Source organism: Diachasma alloeum, unplaced genomic scaffold, assembly GCF_001412515.2.
Source record: "Diachasma alloeum isolate Michigan unplaced genomic scaffold, Dall2.0 Dall_scaffold_00379, whole genome shotgun sequence".
NCBI classification, from domain to species: Eukaryota; Metazoa; Arthropoda; class Insecta; order Hymenoptera; family Braconidae; genus Diachasma; species Diachasma alloeum.
The window spans coordinates 761,407-782,615 of NW_021680518.1; the positions used below are offsets into that span (position 1 = coordinate 761,407).

The following is a 21,209-nucleotide window of genomic DNA, read 5'->3' on the forward strand; positions in this document are numbered from 1 at the left end:
GACTGGCGAGTGAGGAAAGAGAGTGAATATACAGGATATACCGCAAACCGTCAGTATGATAATCCGAGTGATGGATAGTTCTCCAACAAGACTAGTGTACTTGCGTCAAGTGGGTGGGGGGTGAGGGGGGAGGGGGTGGGGGGTGGTCGAGGGGGGGGACAAGGGGTGGAAGAGGGCGAGGGGGTACGAGTGAAGTGGGAGGGAGAGGCTAATGCATCCCAAAACCCATCCATCTGTCTCGCTCACTTTGATTCTCCTCAGGTATCTCTATGGTACAACCACTTCTCCACAAACCCATCCATTTCCACTTGTCTCACGTATATCTGTCTCACTCTGTCTTTGGTGTATCACGTGAGAATATATGTATGGACGAGTGTATGTATGCTAACATCGTCCTCCTCGGCGTTGGATGTTTACCCAGACGGAAACCGTCTGGTGGCGATAGGGCAAACCGATGCTTGTAGCGCACTATGCCCCGGGGTTTTCTGCGAGTTTTGAGGGGTGTGTGTTGGGGAGGTGCAGGGAGAAAAAAATTGCTGAGAAATTACTGTGGTAGCACGGTGGAAGAGGGTCATGTGCGTAAAATTTCACTTTTCAGGCATTGTGAGGAAAAATAGGGTTCGGGAGCAGAACACTTTTACACACTAGTATCGAAATTGTACATTTCGACACTAGGGCGTGAGGAATTTTTCTGGCGAATATGAGGTTTGGAGCATGAGCCGAAGGCGAGGGCTGCAATCATATTCGTCAGAAAAGTTTTTTTTTGCCGTATGACGAACAATACTTCCGCTCCGCGTCCGTGGATCTCTACCTATGGCCGTCATGACAAAAAATTTATTTGGTGAATTTCACCAACTAATTGGTGAAATTCGACAAGTTGTTAAAATTTACTAACTAGTTGAATTTCAACAACTAGTTCTTGAAATTCAGTAGCGAAGCGGTAAACCGGGTTAAGTCGTTTTTTACTATTGGCTAGTTTTTGACGAATATCTCGGAATCGAAAAAAGATAGAAAGATTTTTGTCATGACCTTTTTTGTAGAGCCAATAGAGCGTTATAAAAAAAGTCATGAGAACAATTTTGCTATCTCTCTTAGATTCCGAGATATTCAGCAAAAACTGGGCAATAGTCAAAATCGACTTAACTCGGTTTACCGCTTCACTACTGAATTCATCAAGTAATTTTCTCCGTGTGGGATTTTTTACTCGCGTGGAGTTGGCGCCTGAGCCAAAGGCGAGGGCTGGCCAACCACGCGAGTAAAAAAAACCCATCGCACTGAAAATGAGGATTTCTTCCAGATGTCCTCGCTATCCAATCCTAGTATTCAAGGGATAAATTTACTCAAACAATTTTCTTCTTCTCAATTGGCTGGTGAATGACTCCTGCCTCCTGTCGAGCCCATTTTCGACCCCTTTATTTTTCCAATGAAAAAAAAAAATCTAGCGAAAATCACCCGGGGATTCCCCGCAATATTGCTATGCAGCTGCAGATAACCACCTACCTATTTACTCATCGTACGAGAGTAACACTCTACACGTGGTACCTATTTATATATCTATGTCTACATCATCACGTGTGAGATGAGTTGACCTAACCTAATCGAGCAATTTAAAGGGTTTTTATATTGCTCTTAGGACTTTATTTACCTCAGTTTTTTTAAAGAGTGAAAGGGAAAACCCCCGAGTGGGGGGTAACGATCCTCGATGAAAAGCAGTCACGCCACATTTTTTTATGCTCGAGGGGGTGGAGGATTATCGAGAGGATAATGAACTGGAAAATCCTTGGTTGAGAATAAAGCCCTTCGAAAACTTCATATGAACACATATATTCAATTTTAATCAATGCGCGCTTGGACATTATTCCCTCCCGTAGAATACCCTATTTTTAGTTAGTTTTATTTCATAGTTTACAAAAAAATTCAGCAAATTTTTCATGAATTCAGTAGCGAAGTGGTCAAACGGTTTAAGTCAATTTAGCCTTTAGTTGAGTTTTCCAGAAATATTTCCGAATTCAAGGGAGATAGCGAAATTTTCATAATAACCTTTTTTGTAGAGCGAATTGAGTGCTACTAAAAAGGTTATGAGCAAAATTTTGCTGTCTCCCTTAGATTTCGCGATATTCATTGAAAACAGGCTAATAGGCAAAATCGACTTGAAGTAGCTCTACCCTTTCAGTTTTCAAATTTTTCAACTAAATTGCATGGAAAAAATCTGGAAAAATTCATACCCAGTCAGTATTATCTAAATTAAATTTCGCAAAATATTGATATTTTTTCAAACATTTCCCCCTTATAAATAAATAATAAAACTTGTTTGCAAAACGGTGGATCATTTTCTATGAGGTGTCAAAAAAATTCTTGATTTTTTCACATCTAATGAAAAAAAAATCAGATTTTAATCTTCGATTACAACGAAAATGTTGATTTTCACATAAGACACTGGGTTAAATCCTCATTTTTAAACANCATTTTCTATGAGGTGTCAAAAAAATTCTTGATTTTTTCACATCTAATGAAAAAAAAATCAGATTTTAATCTTCGATTACAACGAAAATGTTGATTTTCACATAAGACACTGGGTTAAATCCTCATTTTTAAACATTTCTTCTTTGAAAAACCAAAACGATAATTACATTGAGAAAAAAATTAGAATTCCAAATCTAATCGTGTTTTCCGCAATTTTTTGCAGTTTTCAATGATCTTTGAATTTACCGTAAGGGTCCAGCTACTTTAAACCGTTTGACCACTTCGCTACAGAATTCTTCTTTGTGATTATCTAAAACCAATGGGACAAAATAGATTTTTCGTCATTCCAATAGTGATTCTATTCAATGGAATCATCACCTCCCCCCCCCCTCTCCCCACCCGAGTTTTTTCTCCGGGGATTTATTTTCCCCCATCCCACACTGATAGAAATGGTGGTACGATTCAGTTGCACCAAACGAGACTTCTCAACTGTTACCGCAATTCGTTAATAGTTAACGAATCGTGGTAATAGTTAAAAAGTCTCATTTGGTTCGACTAAACCGTTCTATCAGTGCAGACTCGTCCCGAGTCCGTGATAATTCAAAGTCCCTAGGTACACCACAAGGATGCAAGTATCATAGGTACAATGTGAAACTAAAGCAAAACGAAAACGACTGTTAAAAGAACACGAAGAAGAATGAACGAGAGAATGTGCTAGAGCAGCAGAACGTATATCCAACTGACTGTTGGTGGATCGTGCACAGTCCACTAATCTGCAGTGGCCGCATACTGAGCAGCAAATGCCCCCCCCCCTCCGACATCTACTGCCGACGCATGCAAATGCTATTGCAATAGTCCCGCTCGGTTGTACATATGTGCGCATATATATTCTTATTTTTCATCTACATTTCTCTTTGGGTGCATGCGGATTAACGAACGCTCGGCTACTGCTCCGAGGCGCATACGTTTACAAAAGAAGAAGAAGAAGAAGTGGAGGAAGAGAACTCGAGGGGGTGGAGGGGGTGAGGATACACGTTCATGCGAGGAACTCGCCGCAGGTGGGACCATTCTGCCCCGTAGACACGCTTAACCCTTTCCACACGCACGTTGATTCTCTGTCTTACTTGAGGGAGAGGAAAAAAAAAACGCAAGCACTCGGGGCCCCATGGTAATCTGGTATCCATGGTTAGTCAGCAAACTGGCGTCTAGACGGTGGGGGGATTTGTGTTGGATTTATTTGTGACTGGGGAATCGTTACCACCTGTTGCCTCCCACACACGAGCGAGTGGCGACGGGGGAGGGGGATTTTTGTTTCGTTTAATTGTTATTTTGGTTTTGGTGGAGGGGAGGGGATCGACGGGGCTTGACACCTCTTGCTGTTTGAAAAGTCCATGGGAAATACCGGGGAAAGTTTTTGAGGTACACTGAGAGCTGCCAAATTTCCGGTCATATCGCGGGTAATTCAGTAGCGAAGGGGTAAAACGGTGCAAGTCAATTTTTATTAGTGACCGGTGAATTAGTTTTTCAGTGAATATCTCGGAATCTAAGGGAGATGGCTGGATTTTTGTTGGAACCTTTTTTGTAGAGCCGATTGAGTGCTAGAAGAAATGTTATTACGAAAATTTCGCTAGCTCCCTTGGATTCGGAAATATTCATCAAAAACTCAACTGGGAGATCAGTCGACTTGAACCGTTTTACCACTTCGGACTGAATTAAATTAACCCTTGTTTGCACACCTGATTTTTGACGTTTCTTTCTTGTTATATATGTTGTTATGTATATTATTATTAATAATGATTCTAGCCGATAGACTAATCTTAAAAAATTGGCAGGTGTGTCAATTACAAAATAACGAATTACTTGTACAGTTCGTACTGCGCGTGATTTCACGTGATTTTGGAGATGATTTCGAAAATGATTTCGGAGAGCTAAAATCGCTTGATTTTAGTGATTTCGGAAGTGAGTAGCCCCTCAAAAGTCGCTATGTTTTTTCGAATAACGAAAGAATACCCATAAATTCGATTTCTATCCTCGTCTTCCAACAGAATACCTTACATTAATGATAAAAATTAAAAATTGGAAACTAAAAATTTTCTGCGATTACTACTCTATAATAATTTAAAAAATGACAAATTTTGTTACCTTGTTGGTCAAAAGCACAGTTACTTGAAAAAAAGAATCCAAAATCGGTGTATCGGCCGCTGAAAGCATCGAATGAAAAATCGATGTTTTCGATTAAAGTAGCTCTACCCTTACGGTAAATTCAAAGATTGAAAACTGCAAAAAAATCGCAGAAAACTCGATTAGAATCGGAATTCTAATTTTTTTCTCAATTTAATTATCGTTTTGGTTTTTCAAAGAAGAAATGTTTAAAAATCAGGATTTAACCCAGTGTCTTATGTGAAAATCAACATTGCCATTGTAATCAAAGATTAAAATCTGAATTTTTTTTCATTAGATGTGAAAAAATCAAGAATTTTTTAGACACCTCATAAAAAATAATCCACCGTTTTGCAAACAAGTTTTCTTATTTATTTATAAGAGGAAAATGCTTGGAAAAATATCAATATTTTGCGAAATTTAAATTAGATAATACTGACTGGGTATGAATTTTTCCAAATGTTTTCCATGCCATTTAGTTGAAAAATTAAAAAACTGAAAATATCCAAAAGTACAGCGTAGCCCGGCCGAAGGGTAGAGCTACTTTAATCGACAAACATATCACCCATCCCCAATCACTTCCCCATCCATCACCCTGGAGCCCGTAAAACCGCCTCCTCCCCCGAGCTGAAAAATCATAAACAACTCCCAACACATTAACTGATAAATCCAATAAGTAATAATTCCCTGCACCCAGTAATTCATCCGATGAAACGTTTTACACGTTGTATTTTCACTGTGGCAATCTCAAAGAGTCATTAATCGAGCCTGTACCCGGGTCTCGGTATACACGAGGAATTGTAAAGTGCCCGCTCCGGGCGGAATGGCAGATTGTAAATCGTAAAACCGTAGCAAGTAGAGATTTTCTAGTGCGTCTGCTTCGGCAAATAAAACGGAAGCCTCTCTCTTCCCATCACTCCCCTCCCCGTCGAGTGCACGTTTATTCATGCGATGTAAAATACCTGAGGAAATAAGATTGAGTATATCCTGTTTTTATATACTCCTGCAGTTGAAGATACAGTGTATCACACACGTAACCACTCAGGCCAAATGAATTTACGTGAATCTCAGTTTATCCATGTTGGAGGAATTGTTGGACGTTTTAGTTTAACTGTTTTGAATTAAACGAGCGAGCACTTGGACTGTTGGTTTACAGTGCTTTAGTGTCCTTGGTCGTTCGTTACTTTACAATGTCCGGGGTTTATGGCACTTGCAGGGAGCGTTTACGATATAGGTCATGACTCTTTCGAGTGCACCTGGCGCTTCAATCTCATCCGTTTTTTCATCTTTTTAAAATGACTTTTTTTTCGAGTGATTCGATAGAATTCAGTAGCGAAGTGGTAAAACAGTAAGAGTTAATTTTAACTATTGACCAGTTTTGAATATCCCTGAATGAATATCTCGGAATGTAAGGGAGATAGCAAAATTATTGTTATAGCCTTTTTGTAGAGCCGATTGCGAGCTACAACAAATGTAATTGCAAAAATTTGGCTATCTCTCTGAGATTCGGAAATATTCTTCAAAAACTCAACTGGGGGATAAGTCGACTTGAACCGTTTTACCACTTGGCTAGACTAATAGAAAAGGTTTTAAGGCTTTCGCGGTCATGATTAATGACATTATTGATTTCTGGTGATTCCTTCCTTGAGTTCCAGTGCAGTGGTGCAGTGATTTCCTAAGTAACCAGCCCCTCGATTTAAATTTCCAATCTAATGTGAATATTCACTGCTAAATTACATTGAATTTTCAGTGAAATCCGAAATTTCATGATTTTTTTCCCCTTAAATCGCAGTCAGTGTCACTGACCTGAAAATTCAAGAATATATTTACCGGAATTTTCGGGTTTTCTATTCATTTTCAGGGAAAACTGGAACTGAAATTTGCACTTCTTCGATTTTTCCGCGAAATTATGAATTTTTAATGACGACATTCATTACAAAAAGGGTCATTACAAAAATTTTGCTACACTGTTGGAAAAAAAATTAGATTTGATGGACAGTTGACTACCAATTTTCAGGACAGTGACACTAAATGCAATTTAGAGGAACGAAAATCATGAAATTTCAGGTTTCACTGAAAATGCAGTAAAATTCGAGAATTTTAAGGGGCATAAAGACGAGAATTCCTTAATTTATTCAATTTTTCAATCTAATATGAATATTCAGTGTCAAATTGCATTGAATTTTCAGTGAAATCAGAAATTTCATGATTCTTTTTCCCCTTAAATCGCATTCAGTGTCACTGTCCTGAAAATTCAAGAATATATTTACCAGAATTTTCTGGTGTTTTGTTCATTTTCAGGGAAAAATGGAACGGAAATGTACAGTTCTGTTTGATTTTTCCCACGAAATTCTGAATTTTCAATGACAAGATTTCCTGAAATTTCAGTGGAATTGGACCACGATAAAAATTTCCGGAATTTGGCACGGCAAATTCAGACAAAAATTTTTAACAGTGTACCTCCCTTAGCTTTGGAGATATTCCCCGAAAACTCAGTCAACAGCTAAGTCAACTCAAGTCGTTGTACCGCTTAGCTGAAGTGATGTTGAAAAATTTCCAGAAAAATCTCAAATTCAATATAAATCACGCGTACACCCGACGGATGTTTAACGCACTTGGGAATGCATTTATCTGCGCCAGTTCAACCGCAACCGAGTGTCAGTAGTGCCTAAGGGATACTCTACCGAGAGGTAATTGCAAAGTCGCAGAAGTAAGACGCAAGTTCCCTCGATCGTAAGAAACAGAGCGTTCATTTCCACCCAGTGCCTCTCTTATCTCCCTCAATCCTCTCCCTTTTCATTCTCTCATCCCAGTCCCAGTGAGCAGCAAAAAAAGCTCAAAAAATTCTTGAAAAAAAAATATATATTCCCGATTCCATGTGGAAATGGCTTGCAGGCTGAAATCCATCGGTTTAAATGAGACCAGAAATGAAGGTAAGTAGAGGTAGTACATAAAATTGTGTAGCAACGGACGCTGATAATACTCCTCGTCCGGTGAGCAAATTGTCAATATTTCTTTTTTCATCACTCATTCAGATTTATGCGAGTGGAAAAGTCAGAGAAATGAAGAGGTACGGACGATACTCATGCGGGAAACACTGTTTAGAATTGAGAATTGCAAGATCTTTGACAATTTTTTTTTCTCGAAAAAATGCTTGACATCTTTTTTAAAAATCCTGACATTTGCGGTTGAATTTTGAAACGATATTTCCCCAGTTACATTGGGATATTGTAACTTGCTTTGATAGGTATTACCTCTCTATATTATAAAAATCCAAATCGACTTCTGGTGATAAAAATTTGGTACTCGAAATTAAGACTCCGAAATTAAAGGTCACAAGGGTCACGAGGGTCAGAATAAGGATTGTGAGGGTCGGAATAACGATCACGAGGGTCCAAGTAAGGGTTGTGACCCTTAAAAATTTGGTACTTGAAATTAAGACTACAAAATTAAAGGTCACAAGGGTCATGAGGGTCACGAGGGTTATGAGGGTCGGAATAACGGTCACGAGGGTCAAAGTAAGGGTCGTGACCCTTTAAAATTTGGTACTCGAAATTAAGACTCAAAAATTAAAGGTCACAAGGGTCATGAGGGTCAGAATAAGGGTTATGAGGGTCGGAATAACGGTCACGAGGGTCAGAGTAAGGGTCGTGACCCTTTAAAATTTGGTACTCGAATGGTGATAAGAAAAAACTGGTCTCAAACAAGTATTTCTTCTCTTCATTCTAAAATTCTCTTCCCCGCAAAAATGCAAGAATTTTCACCTTGTCAATCATCAGAATAAATTCCTTAATCCAAACGACTTGTACTTGTTCAAATTTCTTTCCGCAGCGGCGGGGATCAATTTCCCCTTTACACTTTAAAAAAAAAAAAAAAATGACCGGAGCCCAATTACTGAATTATAAATCTGAAATCTCCCCCTCTCGATTCTCCCCATCATCCATCCGACCGTATCAAGCCATAAACCCCAAAAGAGATGAAGAGAAATGAAAGGATAAACAGTCAAAAAAAAAACCTAGTGAACGAACTAAAAAAAAATCCAACAAATGTTGAATAACATGCAATGGGACTTGGATGCGTCTAGACGGGAGAAAAATAATCATTTGGACTTTGGTAGATTTGCATTAATTAGACGACTACCCTTCCACCAACTCTCAAAAACCCACTGGTCATGTCGTCGACTCTGCTCCTCCCTCTTCCCTTGTTTTTTTTCTGTTTTTATGATATTTTTACTTCTGTTTCTTTTTTTTGTCAGTCTGCTCACTCTCACCAGAGCGCAGAGAGACTTGGGGGACTCGTTATCATACGAATGCTCTCTTCCCTCTCCCCCCCCTCCCCTCTTGAAATGTCAGACTCGTTTTAACGCACGAGACGAAATAGATTAGCGAATGGAGGCAGCAAATTTTTTGATACTGCGGTGGTCAGGGGATAATGGTACCTCTTGGATTATCCTGTTTTATGTGAAAATGATGATAGTGAATTTGGAGAAATTAAAATAATTGCGAATTTCTTCGACGTCCGATGAAAATCAATCGGAGAGGCAAAAACGAGGGGATAATCGCGGTTTTTGAAACTGCGGGATTGGTACTGTTGCTAACAAATTAGCAATAGGCGACATCGTTTTAAAAAATTGCAGATTTGGAGTTCGAGCTTCTGGTGAATACGAAAATTCTAAATAATGAACTTGAAACTTGGGAATACGAAAGCCAAGATAGTGATGACATTTTGTGGCACTGCAGCCCAATTCTTTTAAAATTCGAAAGATTTTCTTTAATTCAAATTTCCTTAGAATATTTGACTTTCCGTGAGTTCGTTTCAATTTCTCAAATTCATTAAAAATTCAGGATTTCATTGATCAAATGTTTCCTTCAATGCTGAAAATATTTCTCGATTTATTTAATACATTTCAAGTGCAAACAAACTTACCACAAAACGACCTTTAGTCATCCCAACGCAAAAAGTTGGAAAACTTGAATTTGAGCGATGCACTGGCAGAACAAATGTATTTTATCCAGAGAATTTTATTTGAACCAACCATCATTTGGTTGTTAAATTTCAAATAAACATGATTTTATAGTGAATACCAGTTATCTCTTCTTGAGATACATTTGAATGGGAGAATTCGAATTAAAGTTTCTTTTATTTGTCGCAATAATGAGAGTATTTGATTTCTTTCTAACCAAAAGTTTGCCAACTCCAGAAATTAGTTTTTGGTTTACTCAAAAATCAAAATTATTCTCGTCACTAAATACTTTGTTATCTCAATCAACACGATCATACGTTGTTCTAAGTAAATTATAATTGAAGTGAGCATTTCGTATGTCGAATCAGGATGAATGTTCTTACGCGGAAAAAGCTTTGAGATTGTAGTAAGACGTCGCTGAAAGAAGTTTATATTTCTTGACTAAAAAAATCGCATTAGTTTACGATAACAGAATCACAGATTACGGCAATTCAAGACAAACTTGGATATCACAAAATTTCATTCAATGTTAAAAACAAATAGAACTTTTCCATTTTTGTGGTGAATACATGTGCCTTGATGTCAAGGACTGTTTTATTTGATTCAAGTAAATGTATCTCAACAAGAAATAATTGACATTCACCGTGAGATCGTATTTATTTGAAATTGCTTCAATTATATAACACTTCTTCGAAGAAAGAAACATCTCAATAAAAATAATTTTTTCTATCAGTCTGACAATGCATCAATTTAGAACCAATGAAATGATGTTCAGTAATTGATGAATATAATTGATTTTCCGCAGATAAAAATAACGATCTAGTCTTCCAGAATTGTCTCCATCCTCTTCGTGAATTTTTTCTTCGCAACTTCTTTGAATTTTTCCATCATCCATGCAATTTATTTCTTTCCATCCATTCCAAGTGTTACGGTTGCGCAAAAATGCGGATAGGGAAGAGCCATGATGATTATATACATTAGTCTGAGAGAGACTGGTAGGACCCAAACGACTGATCTCGTTCTACACCGATGTTAATTCTCAACGAGACAAGTTTTGTTGAAAAGAAGATACAAGAAATATTCTGCAATTGCATCACGCACCAACAGACCACTTAACGTCAGCCGTAAAACAAACATGATTATACAAAATGGTTTTACAGTACTTCTCATTATTTCAATTCAACCGGAACTTGGGGTGTTACCATGAAACGAGAGATGACTATTTTTCCCGGCCAAGTGACACGCCTCTTCACCTTCCTGTTGTGAGTGAGAATGAGGGCAAAGTCCTAGGATTTTGTTATAGTATTTGTAACTTACTGGCTCGGTTCTTCCATCACCGTCTTTCCCCAGTGATTGACCCTCAGTCCAGCCCATTTTTGAGAGGAGTTTGAAACCTTTGTTGTCTTTAGCTATTGATCTGTAATGAGAGTGAGAATTTCTGTGATTAAATCAATTGAAAAATAATTTTCTAGTGGAAACTTGAGTTTTTTGCAGTAAAAAAACCTTTCGATGTCAAAATCTGTTGCAGATTATTTTATAAATTCGTTGAAAAACTGTCGTTAAATGTAAATGTGATGATTTTTTTAGTGAAATAAAAAATTCTGTTCAATTGGGAAATTGTCCTTGCTCGTCAGAATCTGGTGAATGGATTTTACAATCATTTTTTCATAGCAAAAATTGGGTGAAGAGAGGAAACATCATATTTTCGATTCGGAAAACGCATTGAAAAATGAATCTGCATTATTATTATGTGTAAATATTACTCTATATCATCTTTTAATGAGTATGGTTTGGAGGAAAACATCAGAGCGGATTTTTTACAGAATATTTTATGGAATAAAAAAAATTCCATTGATCGTTTTTTTTTAAACCAAAATTTTTTGGTGACCGGATTGTTTTCCCCCGAAAATTATTTCCCCGTCGAAATTTCCCCGGAAAATTTATCGCGTGGAAAAAATTTCCCCGAATTTTTTTCCCCTGATAATTTCCCCTGAATTTTGTTTTTCTGGACATGAAAAATTAATGAAAGAATTTATTTCATCGTTTGAAATTAATGGAATACTAGATGTAGAAGAAATTGTCATTTTGGAGCAATTAGGTTGTTGTAATAATTTATTATGATAATTGATTGTTTATTGGGACAAGAGATTGATTCGAATCTTTTTGGGGATTTATTTTGGTAATGTTGATTGATAAATGATAGTAATTAAGTGATTTATGATGGATTGTGAATGTTCATCGTATTGTACTGATTATGTAGGCATGAGAGTTTGTTTTGAAATTTGGAAAAAAATTGTTTTGAAAATGTTGAATTCTGATTTGGGTTTGAAAGATTGAGAGACGTAATAAATTGAATTGATATTGGTAATACGTGTATGTGTAACCTTCATGTTCAGTGGTAAGGGGAAATCATTCCGAGGAAATTTATTCCGGGGAAATTTATTCCGGGGGGAATTTTTTCCGGGGAATTTTTTTTGGGGGAAAACAATCCGGGAACCGATTTTTTTAGATAAAAACGTTGGGAAACCTCTCAATACGATTTCATAAACTGTGAATTATTCTTCTTAAAATGATTTTCAAGACTCATTAGAGAATTTATCATAATTTCTTTGAAATGTGGGATAATAGGATAATCTTTTTGATTAGCGAGTCGTTTTTAGAAACGAATCTATAGATTATTTTGAAAATATTTCCTAGAGACAAAGGCTTGGAGAAAAACATTGAATTTTTTTGGAGTACAGAAAAAAATCGTCTGATATTAACAGAACAGTTTCTACATAATTTCTGAAATCTCCAGCAAATATTTTAAAAAGGAAGAAAGTCAGAAACAAACATGAAGAATCCACTCAAAAATCCTTTTGAAGACTTACCACAGATATCTACATGATAATTCTGCATTCACCATTGACTGATTTAAAAATGACGAAACATAATGAAAATCGATTTTAAAAAGCAAGAAATTTTTCTCAAAGACATAAAAAATTAATCTCAATGAGGATTATTATAAATCAATAATTAATTTAGATGACAAAAATAAACTAAATTCAACTCACGTGTCGATCGAACTCTGATGTGTCTTCACATGATGATTAGACGACCCCACGCACTCCCTCCTAGCTTGAGCCCTGTCCCTATACCCAGCAGCCACCATACTAGCAGTGTTGGTGTTATCCTTGTCGACCCCGAATTTATTCTTCAACCTCTTGAGCTCCGATTTATGCTGAGTCTTCCTGGGAATGGCATTGCCTTCGATGGGTTGGCTCTGCTGAACCAAGCCAGGTTCACAGTGCCCGCAGGTCTCATAGCCCGAGTGAATGTGGCATAAAAGTTTGGTCTCCCCCACTCGAATGATGGATCCATGAGATATTTCGAAGGGCTCTGACTCCTGTTTGGCAACTGACAGCCTTTTTCCATCTAGGATTGTGCCATTCCTCGAGCCCAGATCGATCACTTCGTAGTGCTTCTTGGTCTCGTCGTATTGGAATTTTGCGTGATGCTGGAACAACAGGAAACTTGCTTTTTTTAAAAATAATCTAGCAATTCATTTTGGTTTGAAGTCATTTTAGTTTGAAGATCTCCATGAATTGTGTGATGAAAAAGTTTTGAATATGTTTTTCAATATTTCATGACGATTTTTTCCGGAAGATATTTCTGCTTCAATTTTAGAAACTCACCTTACTGATATTAATATCAGGAATAAGAACAGAATGATCTCCCTCACGACCCATTGAACCTCCAGTGTACGTGACAATGAAAAGGGATCCAACTTTCAATTTGTGGAGATTTGTTTCCTTCACAATTATTCTCATGCATGGTGGATACGTCTTTGCCAATTCTGCAATAAAAAACGGATGTCAGGCAACTTCACAGATGAAAAAAAGTGTTGATTTTCAGGGACCCATCGTTAATTTTTAGAAATCCATCACCAAATATCAGTGATAGAAGTGACTGATGAATCAGGGTTCTAGTGAATATTCATTATCTGTGAATTATTACCAAAATGGACAATTTCAGACTATTTTTTTTGAAACGTTTTCAGTGAAAGGTAAATTCTTATACAATACGTATGAATTTTATTTTTCTCAAAAAGTATTCTGCAGTGAAAAATTGAATTGAACTCTTACTCTGATGATTACATAACACTGAATGAAAGATGTAGAATAATTCATTAACAGTTGAATACTGTTAGAGAGTGTTTTCTCAACTAAAAAAAAACCGGGTGTACTATCTTTTGAATGTTATCTGGATTTTTTTTTATCTTTCGCCATCCAAAATTGTCAATTGAGTGGTAGATCATGTAGAAATTTCCAAAAATCATGATAGAATGATAAAAGAAAAATAGAAAAAATTCTGAACTTTCTCAAAGAGCGTTTTTAATTGAGATTCAGAATGAGTTGAAAAACGTGGAAATTACAAATATCTGATTCGCTGTGGCAAATTATCTATTAGCTGTCATTTTCCACGGTGGATGACAAAACACTAACTCCTCATGGGAAGTAATAGCTAGGTATCTCAATTTTCAAAACAGTGGTATGTAGTCATCTGCCATTTTTATGTGATAAAAGTGTGATTAAAAAATTCTCAAAAATATTACAACTTTTTTCAAAAAGCCTTTTCCGTAATAAATGTCTCTGTGCAGTGTGGGAAAAGATTTACGAAATCAGTCTCTCCCCCTGCATGATATTGGGTGACAGGCCGCTACTTGTCACCGTAAATCAGATACGTTTTTCAATTTCTTGTTATTCAACTTATTCTGAATATGAATTAAAAATGCTCTTTGAAAAAATTAAGAATTTTTTCTACTTTTTTTATTATTCATTCATAATTTTTCAAAACTTCTGCATCATGCAGGACTTAATTGACCATTTCAGATGACGAAGGATAAAAAAAACATCGAGATAACGTTCGAAAGATAGTACACCAGGACCTTAATTTGATGATTGGAAATGTCTCAAATAATCAAATAAAATAACGAATGCCCAAAATTTATTCTCCATTGAGAATGACCAGCCAACATTGAAAAATCTGAGAAAAAAATGGCAAGTCGAATTTTCCAGAAAGATTTATAAAGTAATTGAAAAACTATAATTTCAGAAGATAAGACTCTTTTCATAAATGATTCACGCATAATTAATGCTAAAATATAATTTATAAGAAAATTCTATACTTGGATATTCGTAACTACACGATTGAAAAAGTTGGGAGGACCTTTTTTGTTGAGAATTCCCAGCAAAAAGAATCTTCTGTAATTTTTTCTCAAACCCTCAAGAGTTCGGGACAGTTCCACAATAATAAGCACCAAGCTTTTGCGATAATGACGGAACCCAATTAATTCCTAATAAAAATTATAAATAATACACCTTGCTCATCATTCTCATTATCACTACTGCTAGTCTCGCTCCCGACCTCGTTGTTATCACTATCCGAGCATTCACCCTCCTCCGGTTCAACGTGATTATCATCGGTGTCAGTTGTACATTTTTTCAGTCTCTTAGCCTCATCCTACAAGAGAGAGAGACACGTATTCGTATTGGATTGGCAAAGGCTAGTTACCTGATATGTGCCGAGTATAGCTTTCCAGCTGTATACTCGAAACACGGGCTATTAACTCATGTATCTCATCCGAAACCTGCAGAACAAAACAAAAAATCATATCAACCAACGATCCTTCATAATTTGTGAAGTAAAAGTGTGAATTAGATTTCACTTTTTGTTGATTTCTGATGGGTCTAGAAACAGAGTGACTTGAGGAGAAAATGTCAAGAAACATTTTCATTTTGTTCATTTAATTATTTATTGTTTTTTTTTTCAAGAGAGTGAAATTTCAATATAGATCTCTTGAGATTTTCTCCCAAAATCCCTCGTTATTAAGGTAGTGTTTAATGAATAACGTTATTCGTTTTTATTCAATGTGCATTTCAAAGTCTTTTTAGGTGAAAATGTCGAGTATTTTTTTATGTAGCCGTGGACATTTTCTCCTAAAACCATTTAAGGTAGATGATACAGTTTCTGACCAACTCAGCCCCAGGCATGACCATCAGTCTTCCGATTCTTCAATATTAAAAGAATTTCCGACTTACATTGATCAAGGGTTTATCTACTAATCGAAATTTAAAAAAAGTAAAATAATTGATGATCTAAATTTTCAATTGATGGTGAATTAAGTATTTAAAAATATGGAGCTATAAATTTTCTATTAAATAAATAATACTAAATTTCTTATAAGGGATTTCCGATTCTCGAAATAATCGTCAATCTTCCTAACTCAATTACTGATTTATGAAACATTCAAAATTTGGTTATTTAAATCGACGATTATTTCGATAATTACAATTTAAAAGTGATATTAACTAATTGACTACTTAATAATTGAACAATAATTATGATTTATGGATATGGCTATCCCTGCTCAGCCCGAGTTCAATCGAAGATGAATAAAAATAAGAAAGGCAGTCAGACCACAATGAACCTTTTTTCAAAGCAAAGTACCGATATTTATTTGCCATCAATAATCAAATTTTTGGTAAAGTCACTGAATATAAAAATATTCAATCCAATCTCGCAATCTTGCTTAATTAAGACAAGACGCTTAAGCCAACACAACATTTTATTTTCAATATTATTCAGACTTGTGTTCACTTGACCGTTACAACTTCTTTTGTTAAAAAAAAGTATCTATCGAATTACTTACGGCATAGACAAAATGTGAAATTTATATAAAATCATCGAAAAATTGTGTGGCGAGAATCATTACGAAACCTTGAGCTTTTTTAAGGCCCACCATGACAATAATATAAAATTATTAGCAATGGGTTACCCCTGCAATCAAAATTTTAGTTTTAAATACTAAATAATCAATAAAAATAGGGTATTAAAAAAATCGCCGTGGAGATATTTTAACCCTACAATTTATTCTGCAGTGTGCACGATATCGAATTTAACAAACGAATGATTGTACGAGTGAAAATGAGATAAGTATATGTGTTAAACAATACATTTTATTGATTTCTGTGGTACTCCACACTCGATATAGATCAAATCTCTCAAAAACAAAAATAAATTTACTATTTATTATTATTATTTTTTTTAAATTCATTTTATTTATTTTTCATTTATATAAAAAAGAAAATATCCCAATAAAATAAGTTGCATAGGAAAATCGAAATCTATTGACTTTTTCTGTAGAATTCTTTCTGTTGTGTATCTTAATAGACCTGCCCAAAAAACTAATAGAAATCCAATAGAATTGTCTAGCGAATTCGATAGGTTTTTCTGTAATTTTTTTTCATGCTGGTCAATTTGAAAAAACTGACAGAAACTCTAAAAGAAAAGTAAAGTGACCAGGTACCACTCCTGATCCGAAACTGTATCGTTTACCTTATGTCGCACTGAATTGTTCGACATTTGTCTCTGAAATAAGTGACTTTACGGACAAAAGTCTGGAGATTTTTATTGCAGAGAATTTTCTTCCTAAAGCTCTCAATTATCGAGATAATTTGATATTCAACAAAATGTGGAGAATCGAATTGTGAACAAATGATCAGTCTCACCTTATTAGCCACTTTAGCTCTTCTCTTTTCACATTTATCAACTGCCGTCGGTTGACTGTGAAATTTGTAGGACTTCGTATCTTCATCGTAGGAGTAATAAGTCCCAGAATTTCCATCGTAATAAAGTCTCTGGCTCTGAAAAAACAAGAGAGTGCAAAATATTGCTCAAAGGAAACGATTCAATATTACGTTTTTAGTTCGAGAGAACATTTTCTTAACAATCTTCTTCTTAGAGCAACACTAAACGCCCTGTTAATGTAACTCTACACTTACGATAAATTTTAATTTTTCGAAAACTCGATTCGATTCACAATCATAATTTTCTCTTCAATTTCGTGGCCATTTCGTGTGTTTGTAAAAAAAATTGAAAAATTAGGATGTAACCCAGCGTTTTATGTAAAAATTAATATCTTCATTTCTGTGCAAGTTCCATTATTCATTTGTGAAAAGAAAATGTTGAGAAAAAATCAGTATCGTATAAAATGCAATTTAACTGATATTAATTTTGCATGAATTTTTTCAATTTTTTCTCATGCAATTTAGTTGGAAAATTAAAAAGCTGAAAATATCCAAGTCTATTTGTTCAGTGCCATTTTTTTAACGACTCCTGACACGTTTCCAGAGGACTTACAGCGTCGTAATAGTATCCAGAATTGTAATCATAGTACAGTCCAGATGTTTCTTCATAGACGAAACCAGATTGCTGAAGAGCAGTTTCAGCAACTTGTTTCACCTGGTCTGTTATGCTCCCAGATTGTTCTAAATTTATTTCCCAATTATTCGATGATGCAGGAGCTTCTAATTTCTCAGTTTGTATCGCCTTATCCTCAGGATTATTTTCTTCAGCCTTTTTCTGAAAAGCACATTAACGACGTTATCCTGCATTGGGCAATTATAATGGGACGATTATAATAATCATTTACTCCAATCCTATGTAACATTAGAGTAACATGGAAGGGAATAGAATTTTCAATGGAAATCCACTATTTTCAAATTTGGGAATTCAATTTGAAATTAAATTTTATTAATTTTAACAGAATAGAAGGAGCCTTTTTTCCCATAATTCCACGAACATAGTCCTCACAGCTTCTCTCATAATCATTCATTCTTGAGACAATCCCATGCTTTACAAAGAATAGGGGAGCGTGGGGTAAAACGACTCCTTTTGATTTTTTCAATAATGTTAACAGCTCATTCAATTTTAAATAAAATTAAATCATTTTTTTCCATGGAAACTACACCTCTGCCCCTTTAGAGTGAGCCTAGACTGATCTCAATTAATGCATTTGTTTCTGAGCTATGAGTATCACAAAAAAGTTGAAAGGGGCCGTTTTACCCCACTTTCCCTTGAAATACTTCATCTATCGACATTTTTTAGAAGAAATGAACGAGTGAATTTCGACACTTTACAACGGTATTGATTCGTAATTATGGTTGACAATTCACCTGAGAGAGTAATCTATTCTTCAATTTGCATATTTTCTTCCGTTGTTTCCTCACGTGCTCCTGCAATTTAGAAATGAACTCCAAAATTTCGGGATACTGCTCCAAAATATCGCAACACTCTTTGCCGAAATTATGCTCCAAAAAGTCTTCATCGTTTTCAACTTCTTCACAGCAATCGGACATTGTTTAACTACTTCATCAACCCCTAAATGCCCACAAAGTGCACTTAATTCTGACCAATAAATTGCTTTTTAATCTGACGAATAAATAACGTTCTGAAAATATTTGACTCTCAATATCAACAAAACGCATAAAAACAAATGTTCATAACCTAATCAACATGAAATTGGAGCGGAGAACTGAGTCGATACAACAGTTCTGTCGACAATTACCACCTGGCGCCATTTGCACAGATTAGAGATGCAAAATGACCGTCATTTTGAGACCGCGTCATATGACCAAAAATTACGGTCATATGACACAAATTTTTCAACTAAAAATGATGGTCACAAATAATTTCGAAACAATTTGTTGTCAAAATATCGACATAAATGCATAATGACACTCAACTAATTTCAAATTTGTGACGGTCATAAATGAAAAAAATTGTTTCATCAATAGAATTCAAATAAAAATTGATACAGAAAAAATGAAATTGCATCTATATAGGTGAAAAATGACTGTCATATTTGTTTGGCTGCGACGGTCACGAGGAGGGGAGGGGAATTGTAGCAGCCGTCATAAATGCCCCGTCATGTGACGCATTTGCGTCTCTACTTGCGAGTAGGGAAGGGTGGGGTAAAATGACACTTTCGACTTTTTTTTTTAATTGTTCATAACTCAGAAACAAATTTATCAATAGACCTTTTCATTCTGAGAGTCACTAGATTTGCGGACACTTTTTTCCCATGTTGATTCCCCTAGGATTTGCGGACACTTTATCGAATTTACATATAAATCATGGTTTTTGAACGCTCAAGTGTATATCATTGTAAAGTTTTATCAGAATTTTCCATGGTTTTTTCGGAGATTTTTTCGTTGAATGAACGAAATAAATATTTCCCCTAGATTTCCAGAATGAAAAGGTCTATCACGTAGGAAAAAATCGTATAGAATCTTTCTATACGGACTGTATATAGCATTTCTATAGGTTTTTCGTATATGATATTCGGATATTTCTATACGAAAATTTCCTATACGGTTCATTTCTATACGAATTTCTACACGAATTCGTATAGAAATAATCCGTATAGGGAATTTTTGTATAGAAATATCCGAATATCATATACGAAAAACCTATAGAAATTCTATACGCAAATCGTATAGAAACTTTCTATACGATTTTTTCATACGTGATTGAGCTCAGTTTAGGCTCGTCACAAAGGGAAAGAATTGTTCTTTTTATTGAAAAAAAAATTATTGAATTTCAACAACATTTCAACCCCTCATTAACATTTTTTAAAAAGTCAAGTGTCCGTTTTACCCCTACCATGAAGAATAGAGGGGTAAAATTCTTCATGGTTTGCATACAGAAAAAAATGCCCTGACGGGACGGTCATTTTTGGTCATTTCTACGTCAATTTACCGATTTGTTAAAAACGACCGTCATTTTGCATCTCTACTTGGGCTACCAACTTAAATCACCCGAGTCCCCCCTGATTTTCCTATACTCTCGACGACGCGCCTATAGCAAACCTACCTCACCTCAGAATCGAGTGGATCCAGTAAATCCCAGACCGCAATATAAAAATAACCGCCATCAACAGTGAAACGTAAAATGTGCTCGCAGCAGCACCATTTTTTATATCGGGTCTGGAGTTGAGTCCTCCTGGGAAGGATTGGAAGACGATTGTTCATACTTTTTCACAGTTCCATAGCTGTTTGAGAAATGCAGTTCTTTTGAATGCCCTATTGGCGTTTCCTTATTATCCGGTCTCTGTGCACAGGGTTTATAATGGATTGTTATTTTATAAGTTGTTTGAAATTATTTCGAGGCAGGGGGATATTGAGGCTTTTCTGCATGCAAAATTACAGTATTCCCCAATCATTGTGGAAATTTTTATCAAATTGAAAAATATGATATTGAGAATGGTTGAGGAAGAAAACTGATTCTAATACAGAAAAAGAGTCAAAGAATAGAAGTGTAATTAATGAAGTTTTGAGATATTTTCAACAAATATGGTTATATACATTAATGATTCTTAGCATTCACTTTCGATTTTGAAGAAATATGTACTCCATTGAGAGGGGTATTTTACACCAGTAAGAATCTATTCATCTTCAGACTGAGAGAGTCAAGAAGTGGAAGTACAATTTGTGAAGTTTTTAAATGTATCTACCTCATCTACCCATATGTATGTATGTCATATGTATGTTATACATAAAATTATTTGTCTCCTCGAAATAATTTTTCTTAATTCTGCATATAACTCACCCTAAAATTTTAGTCAATAGTTTTAAGGAACTCCATACCTTTTCCTTTTGCCTTGACAGCAGTTTCAGTCATTCATTCACAATCGGAAGAATCCATTATCAGGAAGAAATCAATTATTCGGTCATGATAAAATTCTATTGGTCGTGCTCGGAGGCCGCTGATTGGTTGGCACACTAGAGCGAGTGGGGGGGGG

General features: G+C 35.7%; 1 protein-coding gene across 2 annotated transcripts in view; it reads right to left on the reverse strand.

Annotated features, from left to right (window-relative positions):
- The window catches only part of LOC107041773 (angiogenic factor with G patch and FHA domains 1), a 26,902-nt gene extending 7,999 nt beyond the window's left edge, over positions 1 to 18,903 (reverse strand). The window contains exons 1-7 of one of the 2 annotated variants that reach the window (XM_015262507.1): positions 18,583 to 18,903; positions 17,768 to 17,989; positions 17,137 to 17,271; positions 14,947 to 15,088; positions 13,261 to 13,421; positions 12,640 to 13,082; positions 10,904 to 11,003 (exon numbers count right to left, since the gene is read on the reverse strand). In XM_015262507.1, coding sequence (XP_015117993.1) covers positions 10,904 to 11,003; positions 12,640 to 13,082; positions 13,261 to 13,421; positions 14,947 to 15,088; positions 17,137 to 17,271; positions 17,768 to 17,989; positions 18,583 to 18,765 — 1,386 coding nt within the window. In that variant the 5' untranslated portion in view covers positions 18,766 to 18,903. Of the gene's footprint in view, positions 1 to 10,903; positions 11,004 to 12,639; positions 13,083 to 13,260; positions 13,422 to 14,946; positions 15,089 to 15,139; positions 15,216 to 17,136; positions 17,272 to 17,767; positions 17,990 to 18,582 lie in introns of both variants that reach the window. The other variant, XM_015262508.1, reaches the window with a different exon arrangement.
- Positions 18,904 to 21,209: the final 2,306 nt, after the last annotated feature.